Source organism: Wolffia australiana, chromosome 18 (assembly GCF_029677425.1).
Source record: "Wolffia australiana isolate 7733 chromosome 18, ASM2967742v1".
NCBI lineage: Eukaryota > Viridiplantae > Streptophyta > Magnoliopsida > Alismatales > Araceae > Wolffia > Wolffia australiana.
The window spans coordinates 6,247,416-6,265,587 of record NC_135852.1 but is presented as its reverse complement, the minus strand read 5'-3'; the positions used below and the strand labels follow the sequence as shown (position 1 = coordinate 6,265,587).

At 37.7% G+C, this 18,172-nt stretch overlaps 2 protein-coding genes across 5 annotated transcripts; both read right to left on the bottom strand.

Moving 5' to 3' along the window:
* Window positions 1–2,061: 2,061 nt before the first annotated feature.
* LOC144715226 (Ribosomal RNA processing Brix domain protein) lies at window positions 2,062–5,426 on the bottom strand. 4 transcript variants are annotated; one of them, XR_013584556.1, is made up of 9 exons: window positions 5,298–5,426; window positions 4,815–4,923; window positions 4,529–4,732; window positions 3,573–3,818; window positions 3,266–3,505; window positions 2,801–2,866; window positions 2,515–2,701; window positions 2,379–2,442; window positions 2,062–2,260 (listed from the first exon to the last, which is right to left on the bottom strand). XR_013584556.1 is itself a non-coding variant. In XM_078590152.1 (8 exons), the coding sequence occupies exons 2-7, from the start codon at window positions 4,881–4,883 to the stop codon at window positions 2,552–2,554; spliced, it is 975 nt and encodes a 324-aa protein (XP_078446278.1). In that variant the 5' UTR covers window positions 4,884–4,923; window positions 5,298–5,426; the 3' UTR covers window positions 2,283–2,442; window positions 2,515–2,551. The 4 variants fall into 4 exon arrangements, 2 of the variants coding, with proteins under 2 accessions (XP_078446278.1, XP_078446279.1); XR_013584557.1 differs by having other exon boundaries at window positions 2,062–2,174; XM_078590152.1 differs by lacking the exon at window positions 2,062–2,260 and having other exon boundaries at window positions 2,283–2,442.
* Window positions 5,427–9,878: 4,452 nt separating this feature from the next.
* LOC144715351 (Transcription elongation factor (TFIIS) family protein) lies at window positions 9,879–15,053 on the bottom strand. Its single transcript, XM_078590297.1, has 2 exons — window positions 14,835–15,053; window positions 9,879–12,909 (listed from the first exon to the last, which is right to left on the bottom strand). The coding sequence occupies exon 2, from the start codon at window positions 12,826–12,828 to the stop codon at window positions 10,240–10,242; it is 2,589 nt and encodes an 862-aa protein (XP_078446423.1). The 5' UTR covers window positions 12,829–12,909; window positions 14,835–15,053; the 3' UTR covers window positions 9,879–10,239.
* Between the last annotated feature and the right edge of the window lie 3,119 nt (window positions 15,054–18,172).

Here is an 18,172-nt window from a genome sequence, read left to right as displayed (position 1 = left end):
ATTTTCTTATATCGTTCTCAAAAGTAATATGATTTATATATTTTTAAAAATATTATTTTTGTGTCAAAAAATACATAGATATCAAAATATCAGTTTATAAAATATATTCTAAATCAACTTGTGCGAGAACATCAGTGTAAAGTAAACATCAATAATTTTTAGCATATTTATTACTAGGGTATTATAGTTGCAATGTAGCCTGACAATGAAATATCTGAACATTAAGATGTTCCACATATCACTGACGTGTCATGTTGTGATTATTTTTTTGTTTTTTTATTGGCTAATCAACATCAGAAATATATATTTCATTATTAATACTTTTCAGAAACATATTCGTAAGCTTCCAATGCTTCAGTTATGTGTTACATGGTTTTAATCCTTGTTATAACTTATGTTAAGATCAAGATGTCTCCACAAATTAAAATCTCACCTCCAAACGTAAGTTCCCCCTAATAAATAATCATTTTCAGTTGGGATTTTATGGACTTGAATTTTAACTATGTATTATTTTATTTCAGCAGTTTAGTGTTCCAAATTAATATATGTTTCTTTAGAATTATTGGATAGAGCACTATAAAATTCCAGTAAAATTATTGAAAATGGTATCTATGTAAGAGGAAAACCGAAAAATGTATTACTGATGTTCGAGGAGTAATTTTCTGAAGAATGTACTTGCCAAGAAGGTATTGGGTGTTTTGATTGAATTTTAAACTCAGTTACGAAAGGACCTCACTATTCAAAATACATAAAATAAATTCATAAAAATTTGACTGAATAAAATATTTGTAGAAAAATCATAATTAAGGTTTCAATTTTTTAGGAAAATAATTCTGAAAAAATATAAATTCAATTATAGATATAAATATTTATATATATTTAGCTGAAGGAATCCTGGAATAGATAAAGCATTTCAGTTTGTAGATATTTAGGAAAAAAGTAGTATTATTGATGGTCATTCATTTGGGAAATTTTCCGATTTAAGGTTTAAGGCATCATATTGTAAAAAGGTAGAACAATCAATACAATTTAGAAAATCTTTTGGGTGGTTTTTTTATAGAATGTTTTTTGATATTTGGATATTGGGTATCATCTAGAAAGATTTATCGAGTAATATTTGATAACTATTTGGTGCACGAATTTATAATTGACACAAATTATTTGGGGTTTTGAATTTATTGACTCGTAGATAAAATTAAAAAATTCAAAATTTATTCAAGAAGTTGTGACAAATAATTTTATGCAATATAAACTAAATTGCATAAAAATACCGTGGAATGTGTTTAGCATAAAATTTGAATGGAAGTACTGGAATCAACGAGATATTAACCCATTGGATAGTCCCCCCCCCCTTTCAGTTGTTCAGAGTATTAGATGTCTTCATCAAATTATTATGTAGAGACCTAGGTGGCTGAGGAGCAAGGAGTTGAAGTAATCAACCTTAGAGGTAAACTTTGGGAGTGTTGTTGTATTGTGCCTCATTGAACCAATGTTAGATGCACATATCTATATCAAGCAATTTATTAGTCTTATGACTTCAATATTTTGGTTGTCAGGCAAGTTCACGAAAAATAAAGTCTAACTTCAACCTTGATGCAACTGTGACAACTAACATTATTGATGTTGTCTGCTGAACACCACTACGAAGGTTAACTCTTCAGTTTGATCTATGTTTCCTACACGTTGTGGGCCAATATATTATTTCAAATATAACCAAACCATGCATGTATCACTTAAGTTGTATCACTAGTCCCCAATCAAAGATAGATCCAAGTTTACTCAAACAAAATCTGGTCCTCCACATCATTTTGTAGATTCTATGGAGCTAATAGAGCGACCTTTAGGGATTGCTCATTTCAGGACAGACCTTAAAAAACTATAGAACTTCTCTCTCCACGCTAATGTAAGGAGATAATTATCAGTATTAGTTTCTAATGGGGTGAATGAAGATGTGGATCATTATAAGGGCTCATGCTCAACAACAGCTTAATCGCCAGTTCCTTTCACGGATTCTGACGTCTATCATCTAGGAGGGCAGTAGCATAAAGAAAATAATGCAAATTTTAGAAAAACCACGCACATGAAATGAAAGGAAAGCTAGAATGATACAAAGATAACAATACCCACCGGCCCAAATCGGCACCTGCACCTGCGCTCCAGTCGGTATAACCTCCCTGGCAAAAATGGCCTAATTCATCTTCTTGACTGGCTTCCTCGGGGAGGACTATAGGTATTTAAAAAGCAAATGACAGAAATATTCCTGGTAGAGGTTGAGGCTCATATCACAAAGCGTCTTAAATTAAATGATTATAAAATCAAACGAAACCACTAGTTTGACTTGATCCAGCTGGTTAAATGCTCTCTCTCTCTCATCTAACCTCTGTTTTTTCCATGGCCCTCTCCATGCAGAAACACAGGAGATCGCACTCTCCCATTTTTAGTCTGTTACAGGGGAGAAATCAGTCAGAACGGCAAAGTCTCAACTCCAACTTGATTTCAGTTTAGCAAATTTACCTATAAAGTTGAATCTTAATACGGTTGTAGAAGAATCTCAAGGTGCTTGTGAGGTTTTCTGCTTCTTTGAAGAGCGGTCAGCGGAGGAGGCGTCCTTAGCCTTTGCATTGGCCTTCACATTGGCCTTTGCTTCACGCCTCTCTCTCTTCAAACCTTTGACGTCACTAGAGAGAGGAAGATTTCCAGCCTGGAAAAAATCGTCATCACAAATGAGAAAGGAATGCCAATAAGGAATACAAAAAAATGAAAGAAATGAGCGTAAGGAATAACTTTTATGACGACTGACCTTCTGGTCTGGAACATAAATCTTGCCAAGCTTCCCATGTACCACATCTCGGACAACATTTTTAGGCTGCAAGAAGCAAGGAAGAACATCAGTTATAGTGAGGTGGCCACTGTAGACTAAAAATGCTATGGGAATTTGTGGATTAGGGTAGGCAATCCACAATTTTTACTACACTAATGGCAAGACGATGACAAGGCGATGATGAGGTGATAACGAGCTGATAATGAGACAATGATGAATTCATCATCAGATGATTCTGACACAAGATGACGATGATGAGGAATCACTGGCATCACCATCGTCAAAAGTTATTTCCATCTTCATCGACATTGAGATCACCATAGTCATCATTGTCATCGCCATTGTTGTTGTCATCATCCTCATTGTCGTAGTCCACATGTATCGCCATCCTGGATGCCGACCCCTAATTAAGGATAAACGGAAAGAGCCAAGGCAAAATCAAACCTTCTTGTGCGGTGTAGGCCCCGTCTTCATGGCTTCTTTCAGCAAACTAGGGTTTGGAAGTCGGTGCCGCCGGACTACTAAGTCCATTGACGGCCCAATTTCCACCAACTCAATCCTTGGGACAGTAGTCCCCGACCTTTTCAGCCTGATTGCACAGTGTGTGAAGATGACAGTATTTGAAGACACCGCAGCGCAAACAAAGGCACGATCGACACCGGCGAGATTCAGTTTTTCCACCTCCTTTACAAGTGAGCCAGTGAATACCGCAACTTGCATTCGAGGAAAAAATAGTTAAAAGTTCTTATACCTCTCCTCTAAACAGATCGAGCAAGACTTCTTTAAAATGCTTAAGTTCTTCACTGTTCTGGAATTCTTCACCGATGAAAGCAAAGAATGGCTTGGAGCCCATCTGAGGAGCAATTTTCTTGTCGAAGGAGAAACTCTCCATCGCGTTGAAGTTTTCTACGCCCACTTCAACCAGGTCATAGATGTGGTGGTCAAACATCCTTCCCAGGACAAGATTGTTTGGACGTTTTTTAGTATGCGAGCCAAACTGCAAATCGGAGAAATATCAACCTCAGATAAAACTCACAAAATAGTAATAGTGAATGAAGTTTGTAAAATACGCTCAAAAAATGATCAGAGATTCATCCTAGCAGATAATCCTTCAATCAGCAAATCTTAGTAGGTTCAATATTATGGAATGGTCTCAGTTATGTACAAGGAAAATCTCCTCTTGCTGCACCACATGCATTTTCTTGTGATCATTTTAAAACCCATCGATTCTCAAGCGCAGCCTTATGACACTTGCAATTATCCCAGCAAAAGAATATGCAAAAAATAATCCTGATAAAATAATTGAATGTTCTGCTGAGAAGTCCGCAAGATAAAGAGATTAAAACACTAAACGTAAAAGGTCGATTTTTCATCTGGTTTCAAGGAAAAGTCGAAACTCTAAAAATAATAAAACACCTAAACGGCAGAAAATAGAATCTTTATTCACCCCAATATCATTTCAACTGGGAAATGACAAACGAGAGACAAAAATCAACGGAGCATGCTGTGCAATAAGAAAGGTTCATAATCTCAACGCTCCCAAATAATGTTGTTCTAGTCCAATACTCACATTTTGCGGCACCAAATTATAGGAATTAAATAATGTATCACAAATCTTTGAAGAATATTGCCCAATGAGGACGCTACCCCCAGAGATATAAGACTAAGATAAGATTCATAGATAAGGAAAGGGAATTTCCAACTCACCACAAAGAGGCTACAATCTGTCTTGAGAGATAGAAACTCCAAAGATGTCTCACCGCCACTCTCAAAGGGCCTGATATTCTCATTCCTCTTCGAATACCTCATAGCATGACCCTTTTTAAGACGATAAATTTGAGTTAGAACATCATTGAGAACGGCACTGGTCCTGGTTCCATGAAGAATTAGGGTCTTCTTCGCATTCTCAACCTACCAAAACCAGAAAAATGTGTCAAAGACTTCAATATTATAACATTAAGAAATATTTAAAATTAGAGAAGCCCCGACTCACCAACTTTGGTGCCCGATCATCAAGCGCCTGCTTAGCTTTGTGAGTCTTGGGAGTTTTCACCTTGTACATTTTATGCAAAACAATGAAGCAGATACGACGGCTGCAGACGCTGCAAATAAAAGAACGGGTAAGATGCCAAATAGTTGAAATTATACGAATTTCACGTCGAATGTGTAGAGTTTGGTCTGAATTTTACGACGAAAATTTTTAACCCAAGATACGTGACGCATGGATTTAATTTGCATTAAATAGACAAATGGGCATCTCCCCAAATTGGAGAAGAATAGCTTTTACATACAATGTATGAATTTCACTCAGATTGTGTTGGGAGTTTCATCTGAGCGGTACAACGAAGACATTTAAGCAAAATTTCGACTACCAAGAGATAGAATTCCGGAAAAAGGTGACGATATCAAGAAGAAATTTAGAACCTTGATAACGCCCCCGTAACTTTACAAACAGTCTGAAGAAGGAAAAACCTACACGGAAGAAGGTGGATCTTAGCGGGATTGACAAACGGAACAGACCCTCTTCTCTACAATCTTCAGCTCGCCTTCTTCCTTGATTTAGCGATTTTCCACGCAGAGGGGTCGGTATGTAGTGCTAGGGTTTTGTATGGTGTCGTCGAGGTTTATCATATTTTTCCATTAATAGTGGAATTTTAAAAAAAATTTCATTCAAACCTATTTTTTTCAAAACCTTAAGGCTTCCATAAAAGTATATTATATAAAGTTAATGGCAATATTTATTTTTTACTGACAGCCTGTTGTCTTTTCTAGTTTCAAGAATTATGGTTCTAGGTTTACAACTATTGAAGAATGGTTGAAGAAGTTCATATCTCTTTCTCTGTTTATTAAAATTCTAATGTTTGTCTATTGTCTTCTGCACAATGTTATTAAAATAAAGAATTTTATATTAGACGTTTTATTGGCATTTATTATTTAAGGTGTTAATTGAGCTTTCATTTAGGTATTAGTTGCATGATAATTTGTATACAAATAAAAAGGATTAAAAAATCCACTCAGCGTGAAAACTAGTTTCATAGTATAAAATAATTGGACCTGTGTGCGATAAAGTCATATTTTACAACTTTGATTTGAACTTCCCATCAAAATTTTATTTGTGATGAAATAATTAAAATTATGAAAATCAACCATGACTTTAACCTTTGAAGTCGAAAAAGTATATGAATAAAACCATGAATAAATATATTTAAATGTTTATTGCAATACCTAATGTTCATTTATTATTTGAGATAATTTTTATGACTCGTTCAGAATTCGTAGTTTAAAATATTTACATACTCACATGGTTTTGAATAACGTTGGCCTTGGGGAAAACTAGTCTGACATGCGTCTGATTTAGTCAGACTGCATCCAAAATCTTACTTTAACTTTCATTGTAATTTCTATTTATGATGAATTAATTAAATTTATGAACATTAACCATGGCATTGATATTTAAAGTCTGACACTTATTTAAATAAAATAATAAATAAATCTATTTAAATGGTGAATTGTAATGCATAACGTTCATTTATTATTTGAGATAAATTTATTATTTGTTATGAATTCGTAGTTTAAAATATTTTTATATAACCAACTTTTTGTTTTAATTTTCACATAGTTTTGATATTACATTGGTATTGGGAAAAAAATGTTGGATTTTTATGTGATATAGTCAGACTGAATCCGTAATTTGATTTTAACTTTAGAGTAAAAATTTATTTGTGATGAAGTAATTAAATTTAAGAAAACCAACCACGGCATTAACGTTTAAAGTCTAATAATTATTTGAATGAAACCATGAATAAATCTATTGAAATATTAATTTTAATGCATAATGAAACCATGGATAAGTTGATTGCATACTCATAATTTAAAATTTTAAATAATTTTTTAACTCTTTTAGGTTTAACACTGGTGTTTAATGAAAATTGGAAAATTACTATTGTATTTTACAGATCGGAGTGGATAATAAGTGTCTTGAAAAATAGTAATGCAATATTGAAAGCTTTGATATTTTTTTGTCATTGAAAGCATCATTTTTTGTCATTGAAAGACTGTGTGCTCTTTATCAATAGTCCATGGATGTATATGAAAATTACTATGACGGTTAAATTTTGCCATGTCCAGGTTTGACAATCAGCACACCTCTGTTGGAGTAGATCTGTATGATCTTATACCTATATAAATTAGTTTGGGAATAACATTGTGAAATTCGAGTGGAACCCTGTTGTTTCGTTTGCATTTCATAATTGAGAAAAATCTTGCCTCATTATTTTAAGTTAGGGAGGGAACAACTGAGTCTAGAGTTCTTGAAGCTAAGAGATGACGTCATATTTATTGATTTTGATCAGGTATTGAGGATGTCCTAATTGAATTGTTAGATTATGGTATAATACGTCCTATTTGTTTTAATAGTATTTAGGTGAATTGTTAGATCCTGGTGTATTAGATTCTGGTATGATAAATATTATTTGTTTTAATAGTATTTAGGTTAATAGTTACATTCTGGTATAATAAATCTTAATTTTTTAAATAGTATTTAGGTGAATTGTTAGATTCTGGTGTAATAAATCTGATGTGTTTTAATAGTATTTAGGTGAATTGTTAGATTCTGGTATAATAAATCTTATTTGTTTTAATAGTATTTAGGTGAATAGTTACATTCTGGTATAACAAATCTTATTTGTTTCAATAGTATTTAGGTGTACATTCTTTGAAATCTGCAGTACAAAATAAATTGTAATGGTTTTACATCTCACATCTTTTTGTTTTACTCTTGTGCTGATGTATAGATGATGGAGTATATGTGAAGTTTTTATATTTGATTTGTATTTCATTTATGTTTCCGCAGTCCAAATATCCATATGTTTTAATAAAAAGATGGATCATATGTTATTATTATTCAATATGATCTCCCCTTGGATGTAGCATATTCATCTTGAAACCTACACCTGCTTTAAAGTCAAACTAAACCTAAACCCTATTTTCAAAGAAAGCTCCTTCAAGCTCTGATTGTCATTATACCTAATTTTCCCCAAGCCAAAGCAAGAAGAGGAATTTAGTGGCGAGGTCTAAATACCTTGAAGGCAATTTGAGGATGAATCAAAGCTGAATTCCCATAAAAAATCAGTGATACAAAGTCAAGTCTACCATATCACTCTAACCCATCATAAGCTTGGTTTGCTTATGGCCCAATTGGCAGCCCATAGAAACCTGGGAAGAGTCTATAGATTGAGATGAGTTTGATACAGACTTATCAAGACAGCCAAAGGTGAGATGCGTGCAAAGTTAGTTAAGCTTTGCTAGGCCCACCAGGTGAAGGAAGAATCTCTTTCAAGAAATATTTACCTTTAAACCGTACCTTGGCATAACTATAAAGAAAAATATAGTTCTTCATTCTCTCACATCAATCATGAATATTATTTGATCCTCCCAACGTAATGATTGATCGTGTAAGGGTAGATATACGGTGGTGGCTGTGACTAAATAAATATTATAGAGAAAGAGAGGATAGGATTGGAGGATATTGTCAAAATTTGTCCATGTATGACGACATGTCACCATCGTTGTCCCAAAATATGGAGAAATGTCGACGACAACGATGAATGATGACTTGTATTCAACAGATGGATGACCATGACGATGATGGCGACGGCACATGAAATCTTATCGTTGACGCCAAACCATACAGTATATTTTTTAGGAGTTATTATCGATAAGTTTTTTTTAAAATAATTCAACCGTACCTGATCCTTCCGACTATTCAACCCCTGATCTGTCTCGTGATTGAAACTATTTAGTATTCATAAAGCCCATTGAAAATCTGTTCATACCACCTTAATTATTTATCATTTGATTAACATAACACCCTCATCCGTATCCAGCGATGCTCGCATTTAAAATTGCCCATTGTTATTCTTGAATGACTTTTTAGACCCGAAATTGTTAGAGCGATTATCATATCATCTAAAACTAAGAATTAGCACAGAAAAAGTATTTATATTTATTGCTCTCCGTTCATTGTGGGAAACACAAGCTTATTATTTGAGATAAATGATCAGAGAGGTGTAAAGAGAATAAAGATGGCAGTAAGAGCAGTCTCCTTCGTATACAGTTGGGAATTATGAAGGATATATATATTTTTTTTATTCATTGATTGTATAATGAAGGGGGGACTAACTTTAAGAATTATTATTCTCTTCAATTCAGCAAGACTTCTTTTATTCGTTGATTCGTCCATCGTTATCGGTCCCCTCGTTAACTTGTCAGCTGCCGTGGGAAATGAATGGGCGGCCTACTGAGTCACGCAAGAGATGGACGAACCCGTTCATTAACGTCCTCTCTCTCTCTCTCTCTCTCTCTCTCTCTCTCCCTCTCTCTATTATTCTATATTTTTTTTATCAATAAATCAATTTGATTATTTATTTTCCCAGTAGCTATCTATCAATCTATAAATCTTTCTTTCTACCTATGTATATATCTCCTATCTCTCTCTTCCTCTCATACCGGCACGGGGTCAACGTTATCAAAGACCTTGTTAACCAGCGTAAACTTACTTCCATCGAACAACCCATGAATAGTTATCCATGACATGACCTGCATTGCATCTCTCTCTCCTCTTTCTCCTCTCATCTCGTCATCCCACTAACCCTAATGAGCCAACATAGTTGCGATCTTAGCATCTCTCTCTCCTCTTTCCCATCTCATCTCACCTTGTCTGGCTCAGACCCTGAAGAAATGGCAATCGACGCCATCTATAAGAACCTATATGCTTCCATTCATAAACCCATGAAAAGCTATCCGCGACATGATATGCATTTCATGTATCTCTCCTCTTTCTTCTCTCTACTTATCTGACTATCGACAGTATCAAAGACGTCAACAAGTATACCGAACAATGTTTCCATCATAAACCCATTAAAGTTACATTACTCGATTACTCAACACTGTCACAGAATCACTGGGAAGAGCAAACTTTCAAACATTTAACCCATTTGTTACCATCTCTCTCTCCACTGAATGTTCACCCACGATGGTTAAACAGCGACAAGGAAAATTACTTTAAAGCATACATATACCCATTTAAAATAATCGAGTAAATAATTATCCTCGAATATGCCTGTGCTGCTGCTGCGTTAGTCATAGAGAGAGATATACAATGGAGAGAGAGAGGGGAAACTAAAGGACTTGGCTCCTCGCTCCCGGAGGTCAAATCTCAAGCCATGCCAGACCTCGTTACCAAAGCCAACCCCCTCCACGCGTGGAAGGAATCATCTGCCAGCGGGCTGACCTGCAAACCACATACTTGGGCCGGCTGTCTAGGCATTAAGATTTCAACTCTAGCGAACCGAATTTAGGGAAAAAAAATGATCCGATAGAAATAGAGAGATAGATATAAAGAGATATAGAGTGAGAGACTACTGCCATGAGGTCGCTTGCTTGCACCCAAAAGAGTAAGTGGGATCCCAGCCACAGTCAGGCTCTTTGCGTTTCAAAACCCTGTCCTCCACAAACCCACTGCCACCCTGCTGCATGTGCCTGAAGCTCCCGCCCTCGCCGTGGCCGGCAGCGCCGCCCGAGTTCAGATCCAGGCCCGGCCTCGCGTTACCACCACCGGTGACACTAATTCCCGTCGGCGGCGGCCCAACCACGCCCATGAGAAACGGGGGCCTTGCGCTGCCATGGGCTACCCCGGCTGAGCTCAGAATCTGCGGCACAACCGCTGCACCACTCGTGTCCACCATGTACGGTACAGACCCGCCTGCGTAGTACGGCGGCGGGAGGATCGACATTGGAGTGCTGTAGCCAAACCCGTGCGGCGGCGGAGGCGGCGCCATGGCCGTCGGGTAAGGCCCTGATCTCTGGTTCAGAAGCTGAACTGTCATGTCTCTCCTGTCCATCCCGAGCCTCGATCCCATGATCATGACAGCCGGATCCTCGTGCCTGTAGCTCCTGAAGCTGCTGCCAGAAATGGCGGTGGCGGTGGTGGCAGAATCCTTTGAAGTTGGCCTGAAGAAAAGGTTGCCGCTGGATCCACAGTGGTCGTTCGCTGATGGGTCGTCGTTGAGGTCAAAGTCCCGGAAGGACGGCTGTCTTGAGGAGGACGACGAAGCGGGAGATGCGCAGCCGCTCACCCCGTTCTGCTGTAGCGGCCGCCAAAACGAAGCCTGGCTCTGAGGCAGCTCGTCGCTCTCGCAGCGGTTGAGATCCAGCTTCAGCCTGTCAGAACGGGAGCTCGTCTCCGGATCATAGAATGAGAATGCTCCCTCGTCCTCGTCGTCCACCACATTCAAATCAATGGAGATGATGGCAGCTTTTGACTTCAGACCAGGGAGGGATGCTGGGCGGAAGGCGCTGGTGGCAGCAGAACCCCGCCAACCTAGCTCGCCCTCGAAGTGGAGTGGTGCTGCCGGCATGGCTGATGGTCCCTTTGATGCTGCCACTGCAACTGGGGTTGACAAGTTTGCAGCAGCCATGTCTGGAGTCCCAGGATTATCATCTTCGGCGAAGTGTACATCCTCGTTCAGATCAAAGTGGCATGGTTTCTTTGCGGAATCATCAAAGGACCCGCTTGCCGAAGACGATGACTCACTTGCCGAAGACGATGACTCGCTTGCCGAAGACGATGACTTGGGCGACTTCACTGGGTCCGAACCCAATTCTTCCACTCCAGGCACATTGTCTGAATTTCTCGTGTTATCCTTGGAAGAGGACCCCTTCAACTCCTCATCATCATCATCATCCTCATCATTCTCATCATTCTCACCACCATCTTTATCATCATCGTCATCATTTCCACTATAAACATGATCTTTAGCATCAACCTTCTTGGCATCCGTCTCAGCCACAGGGTCCTCCACCATCTCACCTTCGGACATGGCAACATCGGGGGAAGAGCTACAGAAAGGCTCCCTATAGTCCACAACCTCGCGCTCGACTTCGATGGCAACCTGCCGGGCAACTTCCAGCGCATCGATCTCACCATATTCAAGCCCGATCGCTGTTCCCTCCTGCTTCAACTCACTGATCGAGTGAACATCTTCCAGCCTTCTGGAGCCGCTAAGAACGCCAGAGGGTATAGAAGAAATTTTCTTTGGGCTGACATCACTTGTGCTTGGCTCCTGGACACTGACCTCGATATCCATTGGTTCTACCCTTTCATCAACTTTGTCGTTACTGTGAGAGCAGTCAGGTCTTTCATCAGTGTCATTTCTTCTCTCTCTAGATTCAGGAGATGGGCGTGGGCTGGCTGATGGGGGAACTTCTGAAGCCAGAAGAGGCTCATTTGGAGTTGATACCACTGGACAAGAAGGCCCCGTCACAGCAGAAGAAGTCTGAACAACTTCCATAGCTTCTCCCAGATTTCTATCTTCCTCAGCTGCCAGATCAAATGTTTTCTGCTTCACCACGTCATCATCCACGGCATTAACTTCTTCTTTAGCAGCTAAATCTCCAGCGTCCTCTGCCGTATCAATCTTAGGGGAAGACGCCGATGATGACTTTGACTCATCACCGCTTCCAAGCTTATAGTTCTTGTCCTCCCCATCCTCCGAGAAACTCCACTTGGCGGTCAAGATTTTGACCTTCTCAGAGATATTCTTTCCCCATGAAGCTTCTTTGAAAAACCGTTTAATCGTTGACCCAATTCCGGAGGTTGATGACACCTCTCTGTCAGCAGGAAGCCGGTCTAAGGCTGCAAGAACAGCTTTGACAAGCTCATCAGTTGCGGAATCGCCGTCGCCATCTTTCTTATGCTTCTGTGCTTCTTCCAGCCAGCGGTTAAGGTATGAGAGACCATTAAGCCGTATAAAGTGCTCAAGACAGTCCTCTCTCTCAGTGGCCGCTATTATATTGCTGACGGTCGACCATTGCCTGACCGCATCGCCCCCAATGCCCCCGACACTATCATTCTGACTCTCCATGATGGAGATTAGCTCTTCCACACGGGCACGGTTAGCAAGCCCATCTTTCATCTCGGACAGGGTGAAGAAGTCTTCTAGCACCATCGTGACTCACTGAGTTGCAGACTCGTCTAAAGTCTTGACCCGCCAGTCAGGTTCAATGAACATTCCAGGCCACCAGTCCCTCTGCGATAGAAGGAAAACCAATTTATTCATTTAATTTGTCAGCAATTATAACTATGTTAGGAGTCTAGCAAGCTTAACAAAATATCGTGTAAACGTAATAAACATGATAGAATTTTTCACTATTATCGTTTCACCGGACAAGAGAAAAACTTTCACAATGCGTCCCTATCTAGTGCCTGAACACGCAATATTAAGTTGGATCGAGTCAAGATTTCTTCCAATTTATTCTCTTATAAATGTTTATGCCCTTAATGATGGTAAATCAAACATAATTCTCGATGTACTTTTGGCCACGGTGCTCTGCCTTTTAGTTTCCAAAAGAAACTCCCAGAAACGATGAAACAAGAATAAATATTAATGCCCTCCACGGCACAACCCAACAATTTCTCTTGAGACAACAAACAGAAACGAAAACCAATTCACAAGATAATTGCGAAGTTGGCAGACAGTTAATCTAAGACAACATTAATTTAGAAAATAATAAATTCGGAATATTTATAAATCCACGAAGAGTATCTGTTTACTTTCTTCACGACGCTCTACAAACACAAACATCGCCAAATACAAAAAATATTATGCATAACTATCATTTGGTACATTTTATTAAAAGTGATGTTACCTTGAAATTGAAAATACAGCACAATTCGTGACTGCCAAATTTATTCGATGTCTAACACTTTATCTAGAGCATATCAGTTGACAGACCATTAAATTTAATGGAGGAAAAACCCTTCACGAAAATGTGTGAAAGTGCCTGTAGATAGGTTTAATGAAATTTTAACATCGATGAGACTGGATTAAAAAAATGAATCTCTTATTAAGATGTTAGTCCGCTTGTTTCAGATTGGGGAATATTCACAAATGAAAAAATCATTCATAAGGAGAATGCGAGATCAATAAATATCTTCAATCATATTCTCTAAAATCCTGACGTTGTACTCTACTGATCGATTGTCACGGTGAATACACAAAAAAAAAGAAGATACAATTAAAATAGCTCGACAGAGGATTAATCGCCACAAAGATAACCTCAGACCATGCAAAACACTAAGTTTGACCAAAGGGTCGAAGACGAATGCTCAAAGAGGTGGGGACAGATGGATTATCGGAGAAAAGAAGATCTTGCGAGAAATATAAAATCTCTCAGCAAAAGAACAAATAACGAAATTACAGCTAAAAGCGAGTCCAGGGAAACCCTCTTTCCATTGAATGATTTTCGTAAGAGAACCGGATCCTAGAAACTAAAAACAGAAAAAAAATGCATATTAACGAAAAACGGAAAATGCTCTAATTGTCCAGCAATAAGGCTGCGACGTCACGGGACTCTGGTCACGGAATTTTCATTTTTCAGCAACCGTAAATTCCCAAAAGAAATTGTAAACCTAAAATATATTATGACAGGTTTATATCAGACGTATGAACAGCGTGGATTATCATCAGCATGGATGATCTTAAAGGCAGAAAAAATGCGGCGAAAGACCATTCTAATTCCCGATTGTGAGGCTACATCTCGACGGAAAAAATAATCACAAGGGATCTCAAAATGGGGCATCACAAATAGGCACAAAAATCTTCAGAAGCTAAACTTCATGCAATCGACCCAAAAGCCATAAACAGTAAATATTATCCTACAATGTAACAAGAGATAATCATGAAAACAAGGCACCAAACAAGAAACCCTAAATCAATTCTCCTAACCCAGAAACTCCAAAGGATCATAACCCACCAAAGAGCGCGCATGGTGAAACCAGATCGGAGCGGACATCAAACATCAAACCGAAAGAATCCAAACGCAACACGAAACCAAAAAATTGAAGAAACTAAAGAGGGACCTCACACGCCACGGTTTCAAGTCAACCCCACGAAGCTACGGTTCAAAACCCTAACACTGAGCAAAGAAAGGCAAGAACTTTTCAAATCCCCACCTCGGAAAAGAGCTTGATCTCTACTTTTCTCTCTTCCAGAAGCGCTAAATCATCATCTTCTCTCGTCTCCGTTCTTCCCTGCACAGCTTTCCATCACCACGGAACCCTCGCTTTCTGCGACGAACGCTTCCCTCTCCCAGAGAGCGAGCGGCCTAGAGAGAGAAAGAGAGAGAGAGCGAGAGGGAGAGGAGAGAGATAGACTCAGCTACGGTGTGGGAAAGAAGAGAAAGGGCGTCGAATTTCCATTTTTCTATATTTTTTTTCCTTCTGTGTAAATCGCTCCCCCCCCTTCGCACGTGCCGAACCGGGGTCGACCGAGAGCGGTTCGCACGGTCGCCATCGTATTATAAAGACACCGAACTACCCCCGGTCAACGAGTCAACTCGGGTCGATACGGGTCGGACTTTATACCCGATAATGATGTTACCCATACATGTAATTTGGTCAACTTAAAGGTGGAATTATATTTTGGCTTGAAGTGAAATGATAATATAAAATATTATAATTTATTATAATCTATTATAATAGGCTTCGCTGATAAATCTGTTATGAAAAAACTTAATTTCCTCCTTTTCAAAGAAGGTAAAATTCCATTGTGGTTATGGATAAACTTTCTGCAACAGAAAATTAAAATATAATAATAGATTATCTAATGGAATTGTCAGGCTATTTTGAAAAACATAACCCCTCTCCCCCTTTTTAAGGAGGTGCCACTACTGGCTCTGCTTGCCCCCACTTGGCTGGACTATTTCCTCGTTTCCATTTCAGATGTCTCTGAAATATTAAATTAAATCATCATTGAATTGCAACTACTTAAAATTAATTCATCCTTGAAGTTAGTTCCTTGTGAGTCCTTCTAGAAAACCCATGGGGATTAAGTTCTCAATGCTTCTTGTTGTACATATAAGCTGTGGTAGTAGCATTCAAAAAGTAGTGATGGGGGAAAGTTATGAGTTGGAAACTCAAATTAGATTAGTGTGTGCATTGTAGCCGCTTTGGATGGGTCATTTTCTAATTTGCCGAGCTTTCACAAGGACTTGATGACTGCCACAATTTATTATTTGTGTGAAACATAACTCGTTTAGAATTACTTGGACGTTAGTTGTAGAATTAATTATAAAGAAATATTTTATAGAACCTTGTTGAAATTCTCTGAAGCATACATTCCTTATGTGCTTCAGAATTGATGGCCAATAGAGTGGCTCGCTTCAGCTATACTAAATGACATTCATGTGGCTAGGTTTTATGTGTTTATTATTTTTTTTCAGTAATTTAACAAAAGTATGTGTCAGAACTCAAAACTCTGCGCTCCTTGTAGTTATAGAGGTTTCAATTGAACTTAGGGGGAATATTTTATCCATAGTGAAAATTTTAATTTAAGACACATGTGATATTTTTTACAAGAAGAGAGAGGTATGATATGATATACATAAGGTAATAAAGGATCTAAGACAAGGGGGATTAATGGAAAACACTCATGAGAAAATTTTGAGAATTAGTAAAGAGAATAAGAAGAAATAAAGAAAATGGGAGAAATATAAGATGGAAGATGGGAAATTGGGGAGAGGAAGGAGAAAGAGCAAGAGGGATGAAGGTAAAATAAATAGAAAAGGGGAGGAATATAAGTTAAACTTGCGTAGATGGTTGCAGTGTTAAGGACTACATCATTGGTGAGGGCTTCTAACCTTGCAACAGGAGGCTATGAAGGCATGTGACGGGATGAGGGACTCTTGTACTATGGCGAGGAGCTCAAAACTCATATGTTGTTGATATCAACATGATATATTTGAGCTTATGAGATCTTGATCTTCCAAGATGGGAATATTACTCGCAAAATAATCATCCAAAATATGTGTAGTGGTAAAATACTAATTTAGGAAAATTTGGCTGCTGTCAGAAGCTGATTAATGGAGTCATTTGAAAATAATGTCTGTGACCGATGGGTCATTGAAGGTAAGAAATCCCAACGGTAGGTAAAGAGGCTGAAGAAGTTGAAAGTGGGGCACATGGCCTATTAGAAGGTTATTTTGATTGTGCAAGCATTGGGGCTGTTTTATTGGAATAATTTTGAAAGTTGAGGCCCTATAGTGATACATTTTATCATTTTAAAGGAATGTTGTTTGGTGGGAACATATACAATGTTCAAGAGATGAGACCCATCCACAAAATATTGGGCATTATTGTGGAAACGTTCTAATGGAATTTCAAGACCTCGATTGACATGATCAGAACTCCATTCCAAAACATAATATTGAATCAAAGATCAATCTGAAAACTAAAAAGCCTAGGAAACATAAAAATTTCAGCTTTGCGTGTTTTGAATCCATGATTTATTGGTTTTTGGGTAAGCATCTTAAACTTATTTAAGTTACCTGCCTCGAAACGTACCCTCAAGATATTGAGAGTGCTAGATTCCCTCTTCTTTCTCTCACAATTTATTTTAATAAATCTGATTTCTCTCACACTGTTTGAGATATTAATCTAAAATTAATAAAAGTTTTTGACTCTAAATTCCTTCCAAATTTATTGCATAGAATTTGAATAAATTAAGTTCATTTGCCTAGATTTTTCTCAACATTTTAAAAATATTGTGAATTTATTTTCACTACCTTATCCTGTTTAATTATCTAAAATCTATATTTAAAGTTCTCTTATTCAATAATTCGACCCTTTAGATTCAACAGATACTCACACCATGATAGCCAGGAAAATTATAAATATAAGTGACCTGCCTCGAAACGTACCCTCAAGATATTGAGAGTGCTAGATTCCCTCTTCTTTCTCTCACAACTTATTTTCATAAATCTGATTTCTCTCACACTGTTTGAGACATTAATCTAAAATTAATAAAAGTTTTTTACTCTAAATTCCTTCCAAATTTATTGTATAGAATTTGAATAAATTAAGTTCATTTGCCTAGATTTTTTTCAACATTTTAAAAATATTGTGAATTTATTTTCACTACCTTATCCTGTTTAATTATCTAAAATCTAAATTTAAAGTTCTCTTATTCAATAATTCGACCCTTTAGATTCAACAGATACTCACACCATGATAGCCAGGAAAATTATAAATATAAGTGTAGAAATCATTATTATGGGAAAATAAATTAATCCCAAGTTATTGTCAACAACCTTATTATGACTTTTTATATATGATACCAACGTTTCATTCAAAAGAAAAATTTTAAAGCCAGAAAATTTTTAGTATGTGAAGTGGGTTTTGTCGATGGGTATTTCAATTTTTTTATCATTTGTGTATTTAAATCCCTTCAAAAAGGTTTTCCTTTTATAAAAGCTATCCTCTTTTCTGTCATATTTTTATAGGTTTTTTTTTCA

Bases quoted from the DNA above. Each gene is read 5' to 3' on its own strand.
- LOC144715226 (XM_078590152.1), bottom strand. From the start codon at position 4,883: ATGTACAAGGTGAAAACTCCCAAGACTCACAAAGCTAAGCAGGCGCTT. The intron at 3,819-4,528 runs GTGAGTTGGAAA...TCCGATTTGCAG, and splicing joins CAGATTGTAGCCTCTTTGTG to TTTGGCTCGCATACTAAAAA. The intron at 2,702-2,800 runs GTCAGTCGTCAT...GATTTTTTCCAG, and splicing joins TTTATGTTCCAGACCAGAAG to GCTGGAAATCTTCCTCTCTC.
- LOC144715351 (XM_078590297.1), bottom strand. From the start codon at position 12,828: ATGGTGCTAGAAGACTTCTTCACCCTGTCCGAGATGAAAGATGGGCTT.